This window comes from Talpa europaea (genome assembly GCF_964194135.1).
Source record: "Talpa europaea genome assembly, chromosome: 9".
Classification (NCBI taxonomy): Eukaryota; Metazoa; Chordata; class Mammalia; order Eulipotyphla; family Talpidae; genus Talpa; species Talpa europaea.
In genome coordinates, this window is record NC_140076.1 from 40,607,967 (window position 1) to 40,626,775 (window position 18,809).

General features: G+C 36.9%; 1 protein-coding gene across 1 annotated transcript in view; it reads right to left on the minus strand.

Annotated features, from left to right (window-relative positions):
* LOC311176676 (calcium-activated chloride channel regulator 4-like) overlaps positions 1–17,830 on the minus strand; it is a gene marked incomplete at both ends in the record, with an annotated part of 35,989 nt that extends 18,159 nt beyond the window's left edge. Inside the window, 6 exons of the mRNA XM_084242327.1 lie at positions 1,791–2,009; positions 2,798–2,975; positions 4,587–4,695; positions 8,854–9,001; positions 9,176–9,316; positions 17,672–17,830. Coding sequence (XP_084098453.1) covers positions 1,791–2,009; positions 2,798–2,975; positions 4,587–4,695; positions 8,854–9,001; positions 9,176–9,316; positions 17,672–17,830 — 954 coding nt within the window. The remainder of the gene's footprint in view (positions 1–1,790; positions 2,010–2,797; positions 2,976–4,586; positions 4,696–8,853; positions 9,002–9,175; positions 9,317–17,671) is intronic.
* Between the last annotated feature and the right edge of the window lie 979 nt (positions 17,831–18,809).

The window sequence follows — 18,809 nt, forward strand, 5'->3', positions numbered from 1 at the left end:
AGACATGCAACTGAATTTTGAGATAATAAGTCCCTACCTCTACCCATTTCTCTTTATCTCTTAGCCTCTCCCCACCACTTTTTCACCGATGGATTGATTGGAGTGAGCTCTTTGGTACCCCCATAGGACTATCATCCCTCTTTCCTAGGCTGTTGAAGCCCCTTTGCTCATTTTCTTTTCCAGTGTCTTAGCACTCCTCTGATATGTGCTACCTCCTCCTGATAAGTGTCCAAATTTCCTTCTGAATTGCCTGGAATGCAAAACTCCTCTAATATGTTCATATTTGAGAACTCTTTCCATCATTTATTATACTTTTACTTTCACCTGGCTCTGCCTGAATCTTATTTAGGGGAGACTGCATCTTCTTCCAATTAGGACTTTATATCCTACAGAAACACTTCCTAGAGCTCTTCTGTGTGATAGTATCTAGCATTTTCCTGCGCTTTCTTAAGTCAATGTTATTGTGGATTAATTCATTCATCTTTTTCATCCTATGACCTCTTTAGTAACCATTCACCCCCTATTTGTGGCGGATATTATTCTGGGTTTTCAGCATGCTCCATTCTGCCCCAAATATGCCATTCTTCTGGGTACCTAATCATATTATACTGCTTATTTGTAGTTCATGCATCTTAACATTATTTATTGAGTGCCTGTATGTGATGAACCCCGTTCTAGGTAATAGAATAAATATGAAAAAGACTTGGCCCCAAGTCCTAAGGAGTTCTCAGTATAATGTGAAAGAAATGTGTAATGTTAATATAATATAATATAATAGGGGTATGCATACATCACTATGGAAACTGGTCCATAGCCCGGCCTAGAAGTCTGGAAGCCCAGCCCACCACCTCCTCCTGGCATAAATTGCTGTTTTTTTTTTTTTTAGTCAAACTTTGAAGAATATGTGTGAATTAATTATATGATGAGGATGGAGAGAGGAAATTTTCTGAGTTACACTTTGGACCCGTTAAGGATATAGATCTCTGTTCTCAGAGCCTGCTACTCAATGAATGTGAGTAGAAATGAATGACTGGGCCTAGGTATATCTTCTTCATTGTGATGCTTTCTTTGTCTGTCTTTGAGAATAATGAGGCTATTAATACAGGCAGTCAAAAAAGATAGAGTTATACTAAAATTTTTCTTACTTGATCCTGTGGTTTCACCTGGAATGTAGAATTCAATAGTTCCCAGTTCACTCTAGCCTCATATCTGTTAAATATCTCTAGTAGATAATGGGGCCAGGTAAGAAGACATTTCTATATTTCTCTGGTTTTGAGCCTTCTGACTAAAGCTCAACTAAAGCTCAACTAAATTCTCATGAGTAAAGTCCTCCTTTTTTTTGGGGGGGGGTCTCCCCAGTGGTGTAGTGGGTTGAGCGCAGCACTGGAAAGCTGTCCGCAGCCTCTGCTGCAGGGGTTCTATTCCCGGCCTGACAGGGAGATTCCCACATGGCGTGGCAGACTTCTCCTGTCTCGCCCACTGTTCCCCTCAGCAGTGTATTTCGGTCTGTCTGCCTGTTCTGCTCCCTGCTTTGTCTCTGGTGAATCCTCTCACCCTCCTGCGCCTCTGGCCTGTACCCCCGCCTTGTATAAAAATAAATAAATCTTTAAAAAAAATGCTCCATTTTTGGAAAACAAGCAACTATTAATTTTGTTTATCTCTTTTGTCATCTTTCCTTCGTATATCACTGCCTCTCTTGAGTCCAGATGCAGGTAGCATTTAGAGTCTTCTTAGCTATTGGATTGCCAACTAGTCCCTGCAGGCAGGAAAAATAGGCCTGTGAAACTTACCTTCATGTTTTCAGACTTATCAAGAACCAAGCACACAATTCTTTCACTGACCCTCAGCAGTGAGAAGACAGGTGGAGGGGGTGGTTCAACCATAGGCATTGTGTTTTGAAAATCCTCAGAAGCGCTGATCACCTCCCATGTGCTTCTAGCATTGCACATTTTGTTTTGTAGGGTAGGAGCTTCTCGGTTGTGGTTTTTTTTAGTACAAAATTCATTGATCTAAAATTTAGTATGATGAGAATGATTTTTTTATTGATGCACTTAAAAATCCAAATATACACCTGACAAAAACTAAAAATCTATTATGAAAAGTGTTGTTTATTAAGTGAGATATTATTCAATGAGGAGTCAATATAGCAATGTAGTTTTCAATAATAATGACAGTGACAATAATAATAATAATATTTGGGCCTCCCCGGTGGCGCAGCGGTTGAGCGCTGGGTTGCAAAGCTGCCCGCAGCCTCTACAGCGCCAGTTCGATCCCCGGCTGCTCCCCGGCCACCAGAGGAGGGTCCCACATGGCGCGCAGACCTCTCCTGCCGCCCGCTGCTCCCCTCAGCAGTGTACTTCAGTCCTTCTGCCTGTTCTGCTCCCTGCTCTGGCTCTGGTGAGTTCTCTCACCCTCCCGCGCTTCTGACTGTACCCAGTGCTTGTATAAATAAATAAATAAATCTTTAAAAATAATAATAATATTTAATACTAGTTGTGTGCTTACTATGTACCAGCCAATGTTCAAGGTACTCTGTAGTAATACATCTCATTCCTCAGATCACCTGGAACTATATTTTATTTTGCTGAAAAAAATCATTGTATTATAACATTATATGGGTTTCAGGTATGCACCATTGAAAGTCAACACATGTATATACTATGCTAAGTTCCCTACTTAAGTCCAAGTCCAGTTCTACTCTTAACTATACCATGGACACATTTAAAAAATATGACATTATGCCCTTGATTCTATGAACCAATAGATACATTATAGGAAGAACAACTGGTGTACTTACAGAGTTAATACTTTGCATAAACATTATTGATGCTGTTTCAATTTGATCTTTATCAGGGAAAAATTGACAACCTTTTTCGTACAGTTTTGTTGTAGAGTCAATTTTGCATAGAGTCTCTGTACAGCTACCTCCTTGACAGTGAAGTATTCTGTTGCGACCAGTGATACCTATGGAACACCTGAAAATATTTGACAGTTAGTTTCAGTCAACCTAACCATTAACATTTTTGTGAATCTTAAGTGTTTCTATTGATAATGATCCCTTTTTTCTTTTTATATTGTAGTACTAGCCTTTCATTGTTGTTGCAGGTTACATTGACTTACAACACTTGTGTGTCATTCAGAGGGATAGAGTCACATCTCTTCTTTTTTTGAAAAAAGATTTATTTACACAAGAACCAGGGTACAGGCCAGAGTCGCAGGAGGGTGAGAGGATTCACCAGAGACAGAGTGGGGAACAGAACAGTCAGATGGACCGAAATACACTGCCAAGGGGAGCAGCAGGTGAGGCAGGAGAGGTCTGCCACACCATGTGGGTATCTCCCTGGCCAGCCGGGAATTGAACCTGCACTGCAGTGGCTATAGACAGCCTCACAGTGCTGCACTCAACCTGCTGCGCCACCGCAGAGGCCCCACACCTCTTCTGATTAATCAATTACTACACCACACCTACCACCAAGGAACTCTTATTTGTATTCTTATTCATATAGTGTATACATAATATTCTGACAGCAAAGTTTAAGAGTTCCGATCAGAGCAGTTATCTGAAATTTTAAATGGGACCTCCACATATACACAATGACTGAGTTCTCTACTACTCTTAATCTGCTGCTTCCCTCTTCCTTAAGCCCAAATGACTGGAGGTTCCCTTTTTCTAAACATCACTCATTCCTGTAAGCCTTTTGGTGGTAAATGGATTGATGGCATTTAGAGGAGAACTTGTGAAACTTTCCTCTAAGAATGGGATATGACATGACCACGAGAGTTTTGATTAGTCAAGGAGTATGTAGTCGGAAACTAAAAGTGAGGTGTTGGCAAGGTCAGTAGGTTGTAAAGTGAAAAGTGGTGGGGACATTTTAGACATGTTTTATTGCCGGGAATTAGCTACATGTATGCATTTAGGGAATATTATCTAAACATTGTAATATTCTTTAAAATACATGCCTTGAAAGTGGTATAATGGGACTGATGAAGGGTCTTCACTGAAATCATAAATCTGTCAACTTGCACTTTTGTGAGAAGCCCTCAGGCTTGGTAGGGTATTTAATGATGAGGCTGATCGCACTTAATTTTCAGCCAGTTCCCACCAAACATTCTTCTCTCTTGCTCTCAGAACCATGAGGATTGTCTCTTGGTGAAGATTCATATTTAAAGTGAACTTTATAATTACCAAGAAATTCCTGTTTGGCTCCTTGAAGTTTTTGGTTTCTTAATAGTCCACATTTAGTGCTGCTGCTTAACAATTTTGTTCATTACTGTATAGTGTAAATAATTTTGCTCTTCTTCAACCATATTTTATAAAATTTTATAGAGAGCTCTATTCAGTGCAAGTGGGCTTCCCAGCTACAGTAAAAAGTATAAAAATATGTCAAATTGACTGCCAAACACTCTTAGAGTTTTGTGATGTAAATGGACAACAACTTTAACCTCTTTAAGGTTATTTTCTAAAAACTTAAATGCTTTGTTTTGTGATACAACATCTGTTACCTATATTGGGACCAAAATGAATGACTGCATTTCAAAGAAACCAAATAGCCTGAAGTAATATATGAAAATATAAGTGGTCCTGCCTTGTTGCTTCGATTTTTTTTGACTTAGCAGCATAGAAAGGCTTCTCTTCATTATACTCATCAAACACACCCCAGCGGAGATGAGCCCACTCATGGACTAGTACTCGACCTGCGGGAAAAGATTTCAAATACTTAATCATCATTCCAGTGACAGGACTCATCTTGAAATATTTTAAGAGACATTTAAAAAATTATTTCTTTATTTTTCAACTGAGGTAACATTTGGGTACCCCCATTAAGTATTTCCACCACAGTGCAACCACCACCAAATCACTCATAGTCTACCAACATAGTCCATTACGTTTCCTTCCCTATTAAAAGACATTTTTCCCTAAAATATTTATATTTTAAATAACTACCAACATTTATAATATTTAAATAAAGAGCATATTATATTATATGACTCCATGTTGTGTTCTATAGTATATTACTTACTCATTCCAGAACATATTAAACCCAATAATATATTTCTAGAGTACTTGCTATGGCCCAAATATACTGGACTTTGGGCATCTGTAATTGTGGAGTAGAGGAGACTGACATACACAACATCATTAGCCTGTGAGTCTCCTTTTAGTTCATGAGATATAATGTTCATAATATTCATTTTTTAATCATTCATTCTTTTGTTTTTTCCACCCAATTATTCAATTGTTATTTTATTGATTCACCTTTTCTTGCCTTATCTTTGTTGTGTGTCCTTGGACAAGTCACTTAATTTTTCTATGGCCCATTTCTTATTTGTAAAATGCGGTTTGAATTGGGGATGATTTCCAAAGTAGCACAACTGGTTCTTGGGTTCAAAAAATCTTAGATATTATAATGGTGTGCATCTTTCTAAATTCAATACTTAACAACATAAGCATGTATGTAGTATAGCTGTGGTATTAAAATGTCATGTGGAACATTAGGAAAAACACCTGAAACGTGTCTATAGGTGGGTGGTAATAAAGAAGTTGAGAAACACTGTAATAGATCATATGCAATTGTGGTGATGAACTAAATTGACTAAAGTGCTTGGTTCATAATTAGTAGTCATTAGATAACATACATTACTATTACAAATTCTATACATTTATCACCATATCAGGTGCCAGAAAATATACAATGAATAAGATACAGTCTTTGACATGGGGCTACTTAGAAATAAAGAGACTTACTAAATCATATACCTTTAAAAAAAAGGATTCAGGTATTTGGAAAGATATGGTTAAATGGGGGGCCTCCCTGTTGGCACAAGGGGTTAAGCACGGCACTGTGAAACTGTGAAGCTGTCCACAGCCTCTGCAGCACGAGTTCAATCCTTGGCCAGCCAGGGAGCTACCCACGTGGTACAACAGACCTCCCCTGCCTCACCCGCGACTCCCCTCCACGGTGCATTTCAGTAGATTTGCCTGTTCTGTTCCCTACTCTGTCTCTGGTGAATCCTCTCACTGCCCATACCTCTGGCCTGTACCCCAATTCTTGTATGCATAAATAAATAAATCTTTAAAAAAAAAGATATGGTTAAATCAATAGCTTAAATTTCAAGAAGAAAAAAAAGATTTTTATCTTTAACAATTTTTGCTTTAAAAATAATGAGGAAAATCTGAGGAAATAGAGATGGAGGGGAGATAAGAAATATAGTCTGGGACCTCCCCTGGTGGTGCAGCAGTGGAGCACTGGGCTGGGAGGCTGCCTGTAGCCTCTGCAGCGCTGGTTCGTTCCCGGCCGCCAGCGAGGGTCCCACAAAAAAAAAAAAAGAAAGAAAGAAAGAAATATAGTCTGCTTCTATTACATAGTATGTTGCAGTGATACAAACTAGCTCATATGAGATCTGAAAATAGGAGAAAATGTAAGTATAGTGGTGGTTTGCCTCTTCATTTAGTGCTAGCCACCCAAAGAGTAGTGCTTGGATGAGTAATAGCATTCTCTCCTAGTTAGAAATGAAGAATCTCAGAGTTACTTTGAACTTAGTGAGTCAGAACCTGCATATTAACAAAATTTCAAAATTAGTTGAAATTTGGTACTGATCCCTATTGAGAAACACCAGTTTAAGATTTCCCAGGCAAATGTGCCAAAATATTAGGAGAATTGTGATCTTTGATGTGGAAGAAAAAGTCTTCATATCAATTATGTAATAGGGATTTAGTGTATTATAAGAAAATTTAAAATTCCCTGCACCAGCAGCTCTCTTACAGAATTCCACTCTCAGCCTTGTTTCATTTTCATCTGATGGCTGGTTGCCTCTCCTGTCATACCCCTCTGAAAAGCAGTCCCTCTGTCTTAGAATTCTATTGCTATATACATTTTCTGAGTTTACAGTAGCCATTTTGCTTTTAATAGTATTTCCACTCTTGTGTATATTTTAACATTTACCTGCTGGCACAGAAAAACTGAGAGGCTAGTTAATATTATCCAAATAGTCATTCTAGGTATCTGTTGTTGCTGTTGTAGTAGTTGTTATTATAACAATCTTTCCCATGATTTGAGGAATATTTTTCTACTCTCTTTTTTCCAGAGCTATGTTGCTTTTAGAGCATAGTACATCAATACATATAGTACATTATGGGAGAAATACCTATCATAAGAGAGGAGACTGTCAATAATGGACAAGTTCTAGGTTGTGGGTATGAGAAAAGAATGAGGTCAAGCATAGACATTGGCTTTAAAAATTGGAAAAATCCTCCTGTTATAAAAGAGTGGATATGGGGGAGATGAAATAGATATAAGTTTAGAAGTAGAGAGGAAGAAGGTAGTGCCTCCTTTTTTCCAATCAAGGCATCTGTTGATTGATGAGATGTAAAGAGTAACTGGAGATCTTGAGAAAAATGGTAAAAGTTTTGAAACAGCTGCTATAGGGATGAGAAAGGAGCTGATGAGGGCCAAATAAAAAAATATCTTTTTGAAAAAGATTTATTTATTTATGCATTCAAGAACTGGGGTGTAAGTCAGAGGTGCAAGGGGTGAGAGGTTTTACCAGAGAGAGTGGGGAGCAGAACAGGCAGATCTACTGAAATACACTGCTGAGGGGAGCAGCGGGCAAGACAGGAGAGGTCTGCCATGCCATATGGGTAGTTCCCTGTCCAGCCGGGATGGAACTCATGCTGCAGAGGTTGTGGATAGCTTCATAGTGCTATGCTTAACCCCTTGTGCCACCAGGGAGGCTCCAAATAAAAAATATCTTTGAGTAGCTTTGAGGACTTCACTGAGTGTGGAAAATGTATTTATATAATATTATCAATTAGTTTTATAATTTTCTTTCACAATCCTCAGTGCAGAGACTCAAGGAAAATTAGTTGAAATTTGGTACTGAGGATTTCACAAGTTGAATGGAACTTTTAGATAGGAGTGGTGAGGGAGTTGAACAACTTATACTTGTAATTAAAATTACTGACTTTGCTAAACATGTCAGGTGGGAAAGAGTTTACCTAGAAGGGTACAAACGTCAGACTAACCTATGGAGAAGGGGTAATATTGGGGTGGGATGACAGAGCTTTTAAGACTGGGGTAAGGAAAAGCTCCAGGCAATGAAGAAGGTCAGGACTAATTGAGTGTGGCCAGACATCAGTGAATACTCATGGAAGGGGCAGTGGAAGATGGAGAAGTGGTCCTGGGGTGTGTGGATACAGGAAGATTTTCTTGATTAATTACATGTGAGTTGGGCTCTTCTTCAACAACAATTTGAATTTTTATGAAGATAATGTGCTTTATTTCATTTGAACCAAAGATCTTAATCTTTAGATGAAGTACTTGAAATTGCCATTTTTATAGGTAAAAATATTCACTTAAAGGCAAGTTCATGTGGTTCAATCAAATAGGTTGAATAATAATATCAGCAACTGACAGCTTTTGAGTGTTTTCTCTTGGCTGGGAACTGACCTTTTGGCTCTTTTTAGCTTATTACTTATCTGCATTTCAGGAAGACAGCATATAATTGATTACCATCTGATGGTGGGAAACTAGAAAATTAAAATTTGAAAAGTATGCCTTAAGAAATGCACTTATTATTGCTATCCCATAATCTGTAGACACCATACTGAATATACTTACAAGTTCATAATTCATAAGGAATTTCTAGCTCAATATTCCCAACAATTTTATAAGGTAGAAAGTCCTCTATTCACTATTTTGTAGAGGATAAGAACAGAGAGGTTAGGTCACTTGTCTCAGGTGACAGACAGCTAATGAATAGGGGGAGTCAGGATTTAAACTTCAGGATTCTGGTTCCAAGGATTGTACACCTAGCCTGAATACAAAGCTGCTTATTAGATTACAACCAACCTACCTGCTGGTCCATATTCATTTTGTTTTTTTCCAAGGACAAAGTCAGGGGTCAAATGAATGAATTCTGCTTTTTCTCCACACCCTGTGAACTGCTTGGTGTATGGTTCATCTCTACCTGGGAGGGTTGGTGGTGCAACTTTAACATCAGCCTGAGAATGTTTAAAAAGATTTTTAAATGTTTAAAAAGATTTTTAAACATTTTAAACATTTCTATCAGAAACAGAAATGATAATGTTTAGCCTAAAAAATTTGAAATGATCAATTTGCAGCAAAATTGAGGAGCAACAGAAAATACAATCTTTTAAGAAAAGTTTTTGACTCACATGTGCATAGCTTTCATGTTTTGGCCTCTTGTACTGAGGGTTTTCCTTCCAACTAGTAGGAATTAATATTGATATATTTTTGAAAAACAGTCTCTTTTCTGTGGCTTGAAACAGGTAAGTAGAAGCTTCAGTCACCATGTCCTATTGTTTAGGAGAAAAAAAAAAACATGAGAATAACCAAGTAAGAGTGAATGAAATGTTCATCAAAAGGATTTCCTGCATTTAATCACAAATAAAAAATCAACTGACTGGTGAGTAAGGTCTTTGTTTCAGACTTCCAACTCTGCCACCTGTCACTGCAAAATTTTAGTTTAATCTTACATATTTAATAGATTTTACTCTTTAATTATCCTACATCAAAAGACAAATGCTTTTGTTAAGTATGAAGAGAAATTGTATGATATGATAAAAGGCATGGACTTTGGAGGCATCTAGACTTGATTCTAATCCGTAATACTCTTTGGTTATTGTATAGTGACTTTACAGTCATCTTTTTTTCTTCTAACACTGGCATTAGCACTTTCTGAGAAATAGATCTTGACCAATTTATTTTACATCTGAAGCTCAGTTTTCCTCTGTCTCAAATAGAGTTTTATGTTTTTAATATTGCTATAAAGATAGAATGAATTATGAACTGCTCAGGTGATATGCAGTCAGGCAACTGGTGGTTGCCTTTACAGTAAGTCATAGTTAGGAAAAATCTTAACTAATGCAAGTAAGTTTTTACTCTTAGAACTATTTGTTAAAAATTCCAGGATCCTCTTCCTTGTTTTCTTTAAGAGAGTCCAGTCTGCTGACTCATGTGTACTGAGATCACCAAAGTCCTTGGATTCAGAGCATGGAATCATGTCCGAAGACTAGAATTCAGGGAACTGAAAGCCCAGGGTGCTAGTTGAAATTAAGAAAAGGACTTTGGTTTGTTCCCTAAGGAGGTCCCAAAATCTTAACTAATGCAAGCTGAGGAGAACAGTTAGTAGTAGTGTGTCATAAGAGAGTTTTATTATACTCTCACCCACTACCATAATGGCTATGCTTGGAGCACAGGAAGTGATGTGATGAAAAAATTCATAGGAAAGGTAGAGCTGAAAATAATATTACCTTAAGTTGCTCAGTGTCCTGCATTAAAAGATTCAGTGATTAATAAGAGAAATAGTCCCACTGTAGAACTTACTGCCCTGTGTTGGAAATTGATGGGTGAAAGGTTCATATGGTAATCCATTCTACATGATAAAACCCACTGAATATATGAGGAATCCTGGGTGTTGTATGGTGATATTAAACTTTTTATATTGCTGGCAACATTCTAATTCTGTTTTTTTTTCTTAAGGTAAAGTTTCCTCCTTGATTCTTTCTGTGCTAACATAAGCCCTAAATAGAACTATTTGTTAAGAATTCCAGGATCCTCTTCCTTGTTTTCTTTAAGAGAGTCCAGTCTGCTGACTCATGTGTACTGAGATCACCAAAGTCCTTGGATTCAGAGCATGGAATCATGTCCGAAGGCTAGAATTCAGAGAACTGAAAGCCCAGGGTGCTAGTTGAAATTAAGAAAAGGACTTTGGTTTGTTCCCTAAGGAGGTCCCAAAAGAGGTTACTCCTGGCCTAAAGCAGAGGAAGAAAATCTACTTGTTTCCTAAGAATCTCTCTCTTTTTCTTTTTTGCACTCTACCCCTCTCTCTGTTGCAGTCTTTAGGTCTTAAGATGTCATCTTATCCTTGAAATGATGACTCTCTCTGTCCTATGTAATAAAATTAGAGTTAATGATTTAAAATGAGGTATGTATTAGAATGGCATAGTAAGTACACATGATTGTATGGGTTGTATAGAATACAAGTACAGTGATGCCATTTAATTTGTAGTCTTCGTAGCTCTATGAAATTGTCTTGGCTAGTGGTGTATTCTAAGGTCATTGAAGGATTGTACGATCCTTTAACAGTTGACTGTGGCGTGTTAGTGGTTCCTACAAGGTTTTTTTTTTTTTTTTTTACAGTATTTCTGCACTATTCCTTTAAAATTCCTACTCAGGGCCTCCCCAGTGGTGCAGGGGGTTGAACACAGTGCTGTGAAGCTCTCTGCAGCCTCTGTAGCACTGGTTTCAATTTCCTGGCCGGCCAGGAAACAACCCACATTGTGGGGCAGACCTGTCCTGTCTTGCCTGCTGTTCCCCTCAGCAGTGTCTTCGGTCCATCTGCCTATTCTGGGCCCCCCCCCCCCCGTCTCTGGTGAACTCTCTCACCCTCCCGCACCTCTGCCCTTTACCCCAGCTCTGGTATAAATAAAACAAATCTTTTAAAAAAAATTAAAAAAAAATTCCTACTTAGAAATTCTATATATCAATTGGATCAAAGGACATTTAGATATCAGAGTTAAAAAAATAGATACTCTCACAAATAAGAAACAAGAACACAAACAAGGCAAACTGAACATCTCATCATAAATTATGATCCAATCATAAATTTTAATCTAATCATACAGGATTCCTGGGATTTGAGTTAAGACCACATTTGGTTCATTAATTTTACACAAAAAAATATTTTTTCTTTGTCAATTCTTTCAGAACCAGGACAGAAAGCCAAGTCTGTTTGTCTCCAAAACATGTGTGTTTTATTACCATTATACTGTCTCTTGATCTCAGTTCTGACTTGCTTGACCAGTGACATGTCATTTAACCTTTCTGAACCCAATTTCCTCTTCTGTAAAATGTGGTTCATAATATTGCACAACATTGTTCTGAAGATTTCACAAGAGGCAAGAAATGTAAGTGTAAGGGTGTTGCAGAAAACTGTAGTGTCAGGAATCATTTTTTAATCCAGGTATATCCACTAATGAATTTCTTTTCTACTGTTAAATAGAGGGATATTTTGACAAATTCTTTGCTCCTACAAGTAGTCCTTCCAAATACTGATTTCTAGGGTTCAAAAAAGTCTGAAACTGGCTGTACCTGGATGTGAAAAAGCCATCAAAGCTTTATTCAGAATTAGCTTTATTATATACTATCCAAACTTGTGTTCTGCAGTAAAGGAATCTTTATCTTTCCCACATTTAAAGTACATTAATAAATTAAAGTGTTATATGGCCAGAGATTATAAAACATGTGTAGTAAGTATCAGCCACAGAAGAATCTGCTCACAATTCAGGTCATTCCCATCATCTTCTGATGGATAATAACATCATTCATAATGTTGAACAGTCACCATAAGGACTTAGTAATGAAGTAATTGAATATAGGGAATGAGCAGATGTTTCTATCAGAGACAGGAGAAGCAATTTACATGCTTGTAACACAATGCTCTTCATTGCTAGGAATGACATATAGCTGGAAACTTTAGAAATCACAGTATTTTGTTCAGTCAGTCCTGAACCTTTTCTTCTCCATCTGTACTACCTAATGAACTTATTTGTTCTCATGGTGTGAAATCTCATCTAAAATTTTGATCTCTACACAGATTCCACCCCCTCTTCAGATTCTTATCTTCAGCTGTGTAAATATCTAATAAGCATCTACAATTTGAAATACCAAAACTGAAATACATTTCAAAACCACAATGAGATATTATCTCATACCTATGAAGGTATTCTATAGCAAAAAGCAAGAAATAACATGTTGATATGGTTGTGGAGAAAAAGCAACCTTCATACACTGTTGGAATGTAAATCAGTGCAGACATCATAAAAAACATTATGAAGTTTCCTCAAAAATTAAAAATAGAATTTCTATGTGATACAGAAATTCATTTGTAAGTATCTAGCCAAAGAATGGGAAAACACTAATTCCTAAAGATATACGCACTTCTATGTTCACTGCAGCACTATTCCAAGTTATTGAAACAACTAAGTACCCAACTCTGGATGAATGGATAAGGAGGTGCTTTACATACACAATGGAATACTACTTAGATATAAAAAAGATGAAATCTTGCCATTTACAACAACATAGTTAAACCTTAAGGGGATTGTGTGAAATGCAATAAATCAGAAAGAGAAAAACATGCACTATAATTTTTCTCTAATGTGGCATATGAAAAAAAAAAGCAAATGAATTTATACTCACTGTTGTTCTCCCTCAGATATGCCAGAAGCATTCAATAAGTCATTTTAAAGAGCAGTTGTATCTAGGCCAGACGCCCAAATTAATCCCAGACCCCTGACCAGCCTACTGCCTGCCTCTGATGAGCTGAAAGGCCTGCAAACCAGTCCAGCCCCCCTGCCTACCCAGACCCCAATGCCACCACATGGATTCCCAGATGCTAACCAGCCCACTGCCTTGGGGTGAGAATCAGACACCCTGGCCTGGCCTTGCCTCCTGCCCAACATTGGATGCCAGCAGATGTCCAGATCCAGGCCCCATCCGGCCTCAGGGTGAACTCACAGCACAAGACTGTACCCTACAAGGCCTCGACTTTCTTGCTCACCAAACAGTAAATGCCCAGAACAATGGGAGAGGAGGACCCTCAAACAACAAAAGCCCCAAATACAAAGGAACAAATGCAAACAAACCATGGGGAGAGAGAAAAAACACAAATGGTCAGTAATTACCCCAGGGAACAACACAACTCAAAGAGAAAAGAAATTTTTAGAACCAAGTTACAAAGACATGGAAGAGCTTTTATTCCTATCAGATGTAGAGTTCAAAACTGTTATAATTGAGAAAATCAAAGAATTAGAACTATATAAAGAAAACTCAGAAAAAGTTTAGAGATACTCACGAAAACTCAGAAAAGCAAATGAATGGTATGAGAAAAGCAATCAATGAATAGAAGATCAAAATTGAAACTCTAAGAAGTTACAAGATGTGAAAAAAGTAGAGAGATCAATGGAAGAGATGAAAAATTTGGGAAAAAACAAGGAAGTAAATAAACCAAATAGATGAAGGAATCAATGAGCTTGAAGATGCAAATGAGGTAAGAGACAAAATTGAAAAGGAATAGCGATACAAAGGGAAAAAATAGAGAAACACTTTGAGAGTTATCTGATACCATGAGTAAAGGAAATATAAGATTCATAGGCATCCCAGAAGAAGAGGAAGAGAAAGGAACTGAAAAATTATTTTAAGAAATAATGGAAGAAAACTTTCCAAACTTGAAGAAGGAAATGAACATACAAATACAGGAAGCCAAAAGATCAATAAATTACCTAAACCAAAAGAGATCTACAGCAAGATCTATAGTAGTAACTCTTTCAAGAGTCCAAGACAAAGAAAAAAATAATGAAGCTGATGAGGGGGAAGAAACAGATAACCTGTAAAGGAACCCCAATTAACCTAACATAACACTTCTCTGAAGAAACACTATGCGTGCAAGAAGAGGATGGAGTGACATATTCAAAAAATTCCAAGATAAAAATTGCCAATCAAGAATACTCTATCGTATAAGGCTATCCTTCAGATATGAGGCAGAAATAAAGAACTTTTTAAACAGATTCTTAGGGAGTTTATAAGTACCAAATCCCCTCTCGAAGAAATATTGAAAGAAACCTTAGTATTTAAACCAAAGAGAGGAATAAACACAAGCTACTGAACAAGCAATTAAAGAGAACAACAAAATTAAGAGCAGAATGGCAGTAGCAAACTTTCATACAGCAATAATTACTCTAAATGTAAATGGGCTACATTCCCCAATGAAAGGCCACAGAATATTGTGTTTGATCAAGAAACAGAATCCAACCATCTGCTGTCTCCAGGAAACACACCTAAACTCCATGGATAAAAATAGACTGAAAGTAAAGGGATGGAAAACAATTATTTAAAAAAAAACAGTTATCTCATTGTGGTTTTTATTTTTTAAAGATTATTTATTTATATAAGCACTGGGTACAGTCAGAAGCACGGGAGTGTGAGAGAATTCACCAGAGCCAGAGTGGGGAACGGAACAGGCAGACTGACGAAATACGCTGCTGAGGGGAGCAGCGAACATGGCAGAAGAGGTCTGTCGCGCCATGTGGGACCCTTGTTGGCTGCTGGGGACTGAACTGGTGCTGCAGAGGCTGCAGGCAGCTTCGCAGCCCAGCACTCAACCGCTGCACCACCAGGGGAGGCCCTGGAAAAGAATTTTAAAAGCAAATGACACCCAAAGAAAGCCAGGGATAGCCATACTAATATATCAGAAAAATAGACTTCCAACTTTAAAAGGTAGCAAGAGACCAGGATGGACACTATATAATGATTAAGGGAAAAATACAACAGGAAGACTTAACACTCAATATTTACTCACCAAACAATAGCACCAAAATACATTAGACAATTACTATTGAAACTGAAAACAGACATTGGAGGAAATACATATGTGATTGTAGACTTCAGCACCCCACTATCACCAATGGGCAGATCAATGGGACAGAAAATAAATAGGAAAAAATTACCCCAAATAAAGACCTAGATCACATGGATTTAATAGACATATATAGGGTACTGCACCCACAAAAAGCTGAATATTCATTTTTCTCAAGTACACCTGGGTCATTCTCCAGAATTGACTACATACTGTATCACAAGATCAGTGTTAAGAAATTTATGAAGATTAAAGTCATAGCAAGTATCTTCTCTGTTAAGTTATCAAACTAGAAATCAACTACAATAAGAAAACAAGGAAATTCTCTAATATGTGGAAACTGGAAAACATTCTATTGTAAGATCACTGGGTTAATGAAGAAATCAAAGGAGAAATCAAAAAATACCTTGAGGTAAACGATAATGAGGAAAAATATCCTCCAAAACTTAGGGACAAAGCAAAAGAAGTACTAAGAGAGACATATATGGTAATACAGGTCCATATCAAAAAACAGAAATAGGACCTCCCTAGTGGTGTGGGGGTTAAAGTCTCAGAGCTATCAAGCTCCCACTAGCCACTGCAGCATGAGTTCAATCCCTGGCCAGGGAGCTAACCGACATGGCACAGCAGACCTCTCCTGTCTTGCCTGCTGCTTCCCTCAACAGTTTGTTTCAGTAGGTCAGCCTGTTCTGCTCCCCACTCTATCTCTGTTGAATTCTCTCACCCATCTCCCCCCTGCCACATCTGGCCTAGACCCCAGTTCTTGTATGCATAAATAAATAAATCTATAAAAAAGAGACAGAAATAACCCAAATTAACAATCTTGTCTCTTATTTCAAGGAACTTGAAAAATAAGAATAAAAAATCCAAAGGTCAGTAGAAGGTAGGCTATAATAAAAATCAGAGCAGAACTAAATGAAATAGAAATCCAAAGAGACAGTTCAAAAATCAATGAAACAAAAAACAGGTTCTTTGAAAAAAATAAACACTATAGATAAAGCTCTAGTTAGGCTTACTAAGAAAATGAGGGAAAAACTCAAATAAATAGGGTCAAAAAATGAAAAAGGAGAAATTACAACACTGCAGAAATTCAGAGGATAATCAGTGATTACTATGGACATTTATATGCCATAGTTCAACAACCTAGACAAAATGGACAGATTCTTTGAATTATACAATCATCCAACATATAATAGGGAAAGAAAAAGAAAACCTGAACAAACTAATCACAAGCAAGGAAATTCAAACAGTAATCAGAACTCCCCCCAAAACCAAAAGTCCAGGAACCCATCACTTTGCAAGTGAGTGCCACCAAACTTTCAGAGATGAACTAATTCCTATCATGTTCAGACTCTTTCAAAAATTGAGAAAGAAGGGATACTTCCAGATACATTTTATGAAGCCAACATTGTGTTAATACCAAAACCAAACAAAGACAACAAAAAGAAAGAAAGCTATAGGCCAATATCCCTAATGAAAGCAGATGCAAAATTCCTCAATAAAATCATAGCAAACTGGATCTAGCAATGCATTAAAAGAAGGGAGAGGAAGAGGTGTAGGGGTGAAAACAGGAGGGGTAACATCACATTGGACTATGACTGAGGCTACCAGAAGTGGGAGGTTGAGGGGTGAGTCAAGGGGATGGGGAATCTAATGGAGTAATATGGGGGGTCTTGGGTGGTGCATGTGGTAAAATAACATGCAATTGTAGAGATGGAAACCTATATTCCTAAAACATACACCATGATGTAAATCATCATTATATCAATACATGTAACTTAAAAAAAAAAAACCCAAAGAATGAAAAAAGAAACAATTTAAACAAAAGAATTAGATGTGGGATGGCTGAAGCAAGAATGGCAAATTATTGATCATTGTTGAAGTGGGTAATTCATTATACCATTTTTGATTTTTGTAAATATTTGATATTTTTCATAATACAATATTTAATTCTTTGTTTATTCCATATAAAAAAAAACAGATGACTCTAGCTGCTCATTACATGAAGAAATTGAGAATCAGAGAATCCGCTTCTCTGTGTTTGGTCTAATGGTGAGACAAGGCATAAATCTGCCTAGGTCCTCCAATTCCTGCTGCCCATTCCAGCATTTTCTTCACTTCACCACACTGCTTTTAAACTTCCTGCAACATTCAGAACTTTCCTTAATTATTAACTACTAACTTTTTTTCCCTTTTTGATAGTCAAAAGAAAGAAATTCCATTACTTCCTTACCTTTATTTTTTCAATTAATGTTTCATCTTCTGGCACAGCTGGATCAATAGCAATGACTATGTCTTCATAGCCATTGTCATTCAGTCGAACAAGAGAAGTATTGTATCCCTGCAGCAGGTGTAGGACAAAGAGGAAGGTAAAACTTCTGAATAACTCCATTGTGTCTTTCAAGTTGTTCCTGGCCCAAATAATGATTTATTAAAGAGACTTTTCTGTCACTTTGTCTCAATATATACCTATAGTCCTAAACATCATCAGGGTTGCCTAGTTACAGAGATATTGACAGAATAAAGGTCAATCTTGAATATACAGAAATTCTCGGCTTCAGTTTATTCATAATCATTTTATTGCCTGTTTTTTGTAAAGGTGATTTGGAGTCAAAGTAGATTTCAGACCTTTTTATAACATACATTGCACATTTTCTTTTGGGTCATACTTTCTAATTTAGGCTGATTTCCAAGCATACACATAATGCTTGCTATTTTCTGATTCAGAGATAAAAAAAATAATAAAAATTGACAATAAAATGAATAAAAACAGTGATGTTAGTTGTATTTCTCAGTTTTACATTGTTTTTCATCGTTAAGTTATTTACCAAGTGTATAAATAATGTAATTTTGTTAAATGTAAATAATACCAGCTTGGATAATTTGATTTGGAGACTTAGATCACTTTGATTTTGTGTCTGAATGACTTTAAAACATTTTGATAAATTTCAGAAGCTTTCATAGAATCAAGTCATTAGAGAAAATTCTAAAATATCTGATAAAGACTAGAATATCTTTTTAACTTTTAAGTTTTTAAAAATGCAATTGGAAAACCTGCAACATTTTTATGTTTTGATATAAATATCAAATGTCTGGTAGTTTTCCATTTACCTTTGAGGCAGAGGATAAAAAACATATGCTTAGAAACATAGATATACCCGCATGTATTCCTTATAGCAACTCTAAGGCAAGTCCAAATTTTGTTGTATTGAGGCATACAGTGGTTAAGTAACTTGCCAAAATCACTCAGCATTTTGACCCCAGAGTCCATGAATTGTTAATCAGTCCACATTAAGGTAATGTGTTTTGTAAGGAAAATAATATATTTAATTTTTTTTAAACAAAGTACCTTCTTCTTACATACTGTTAAT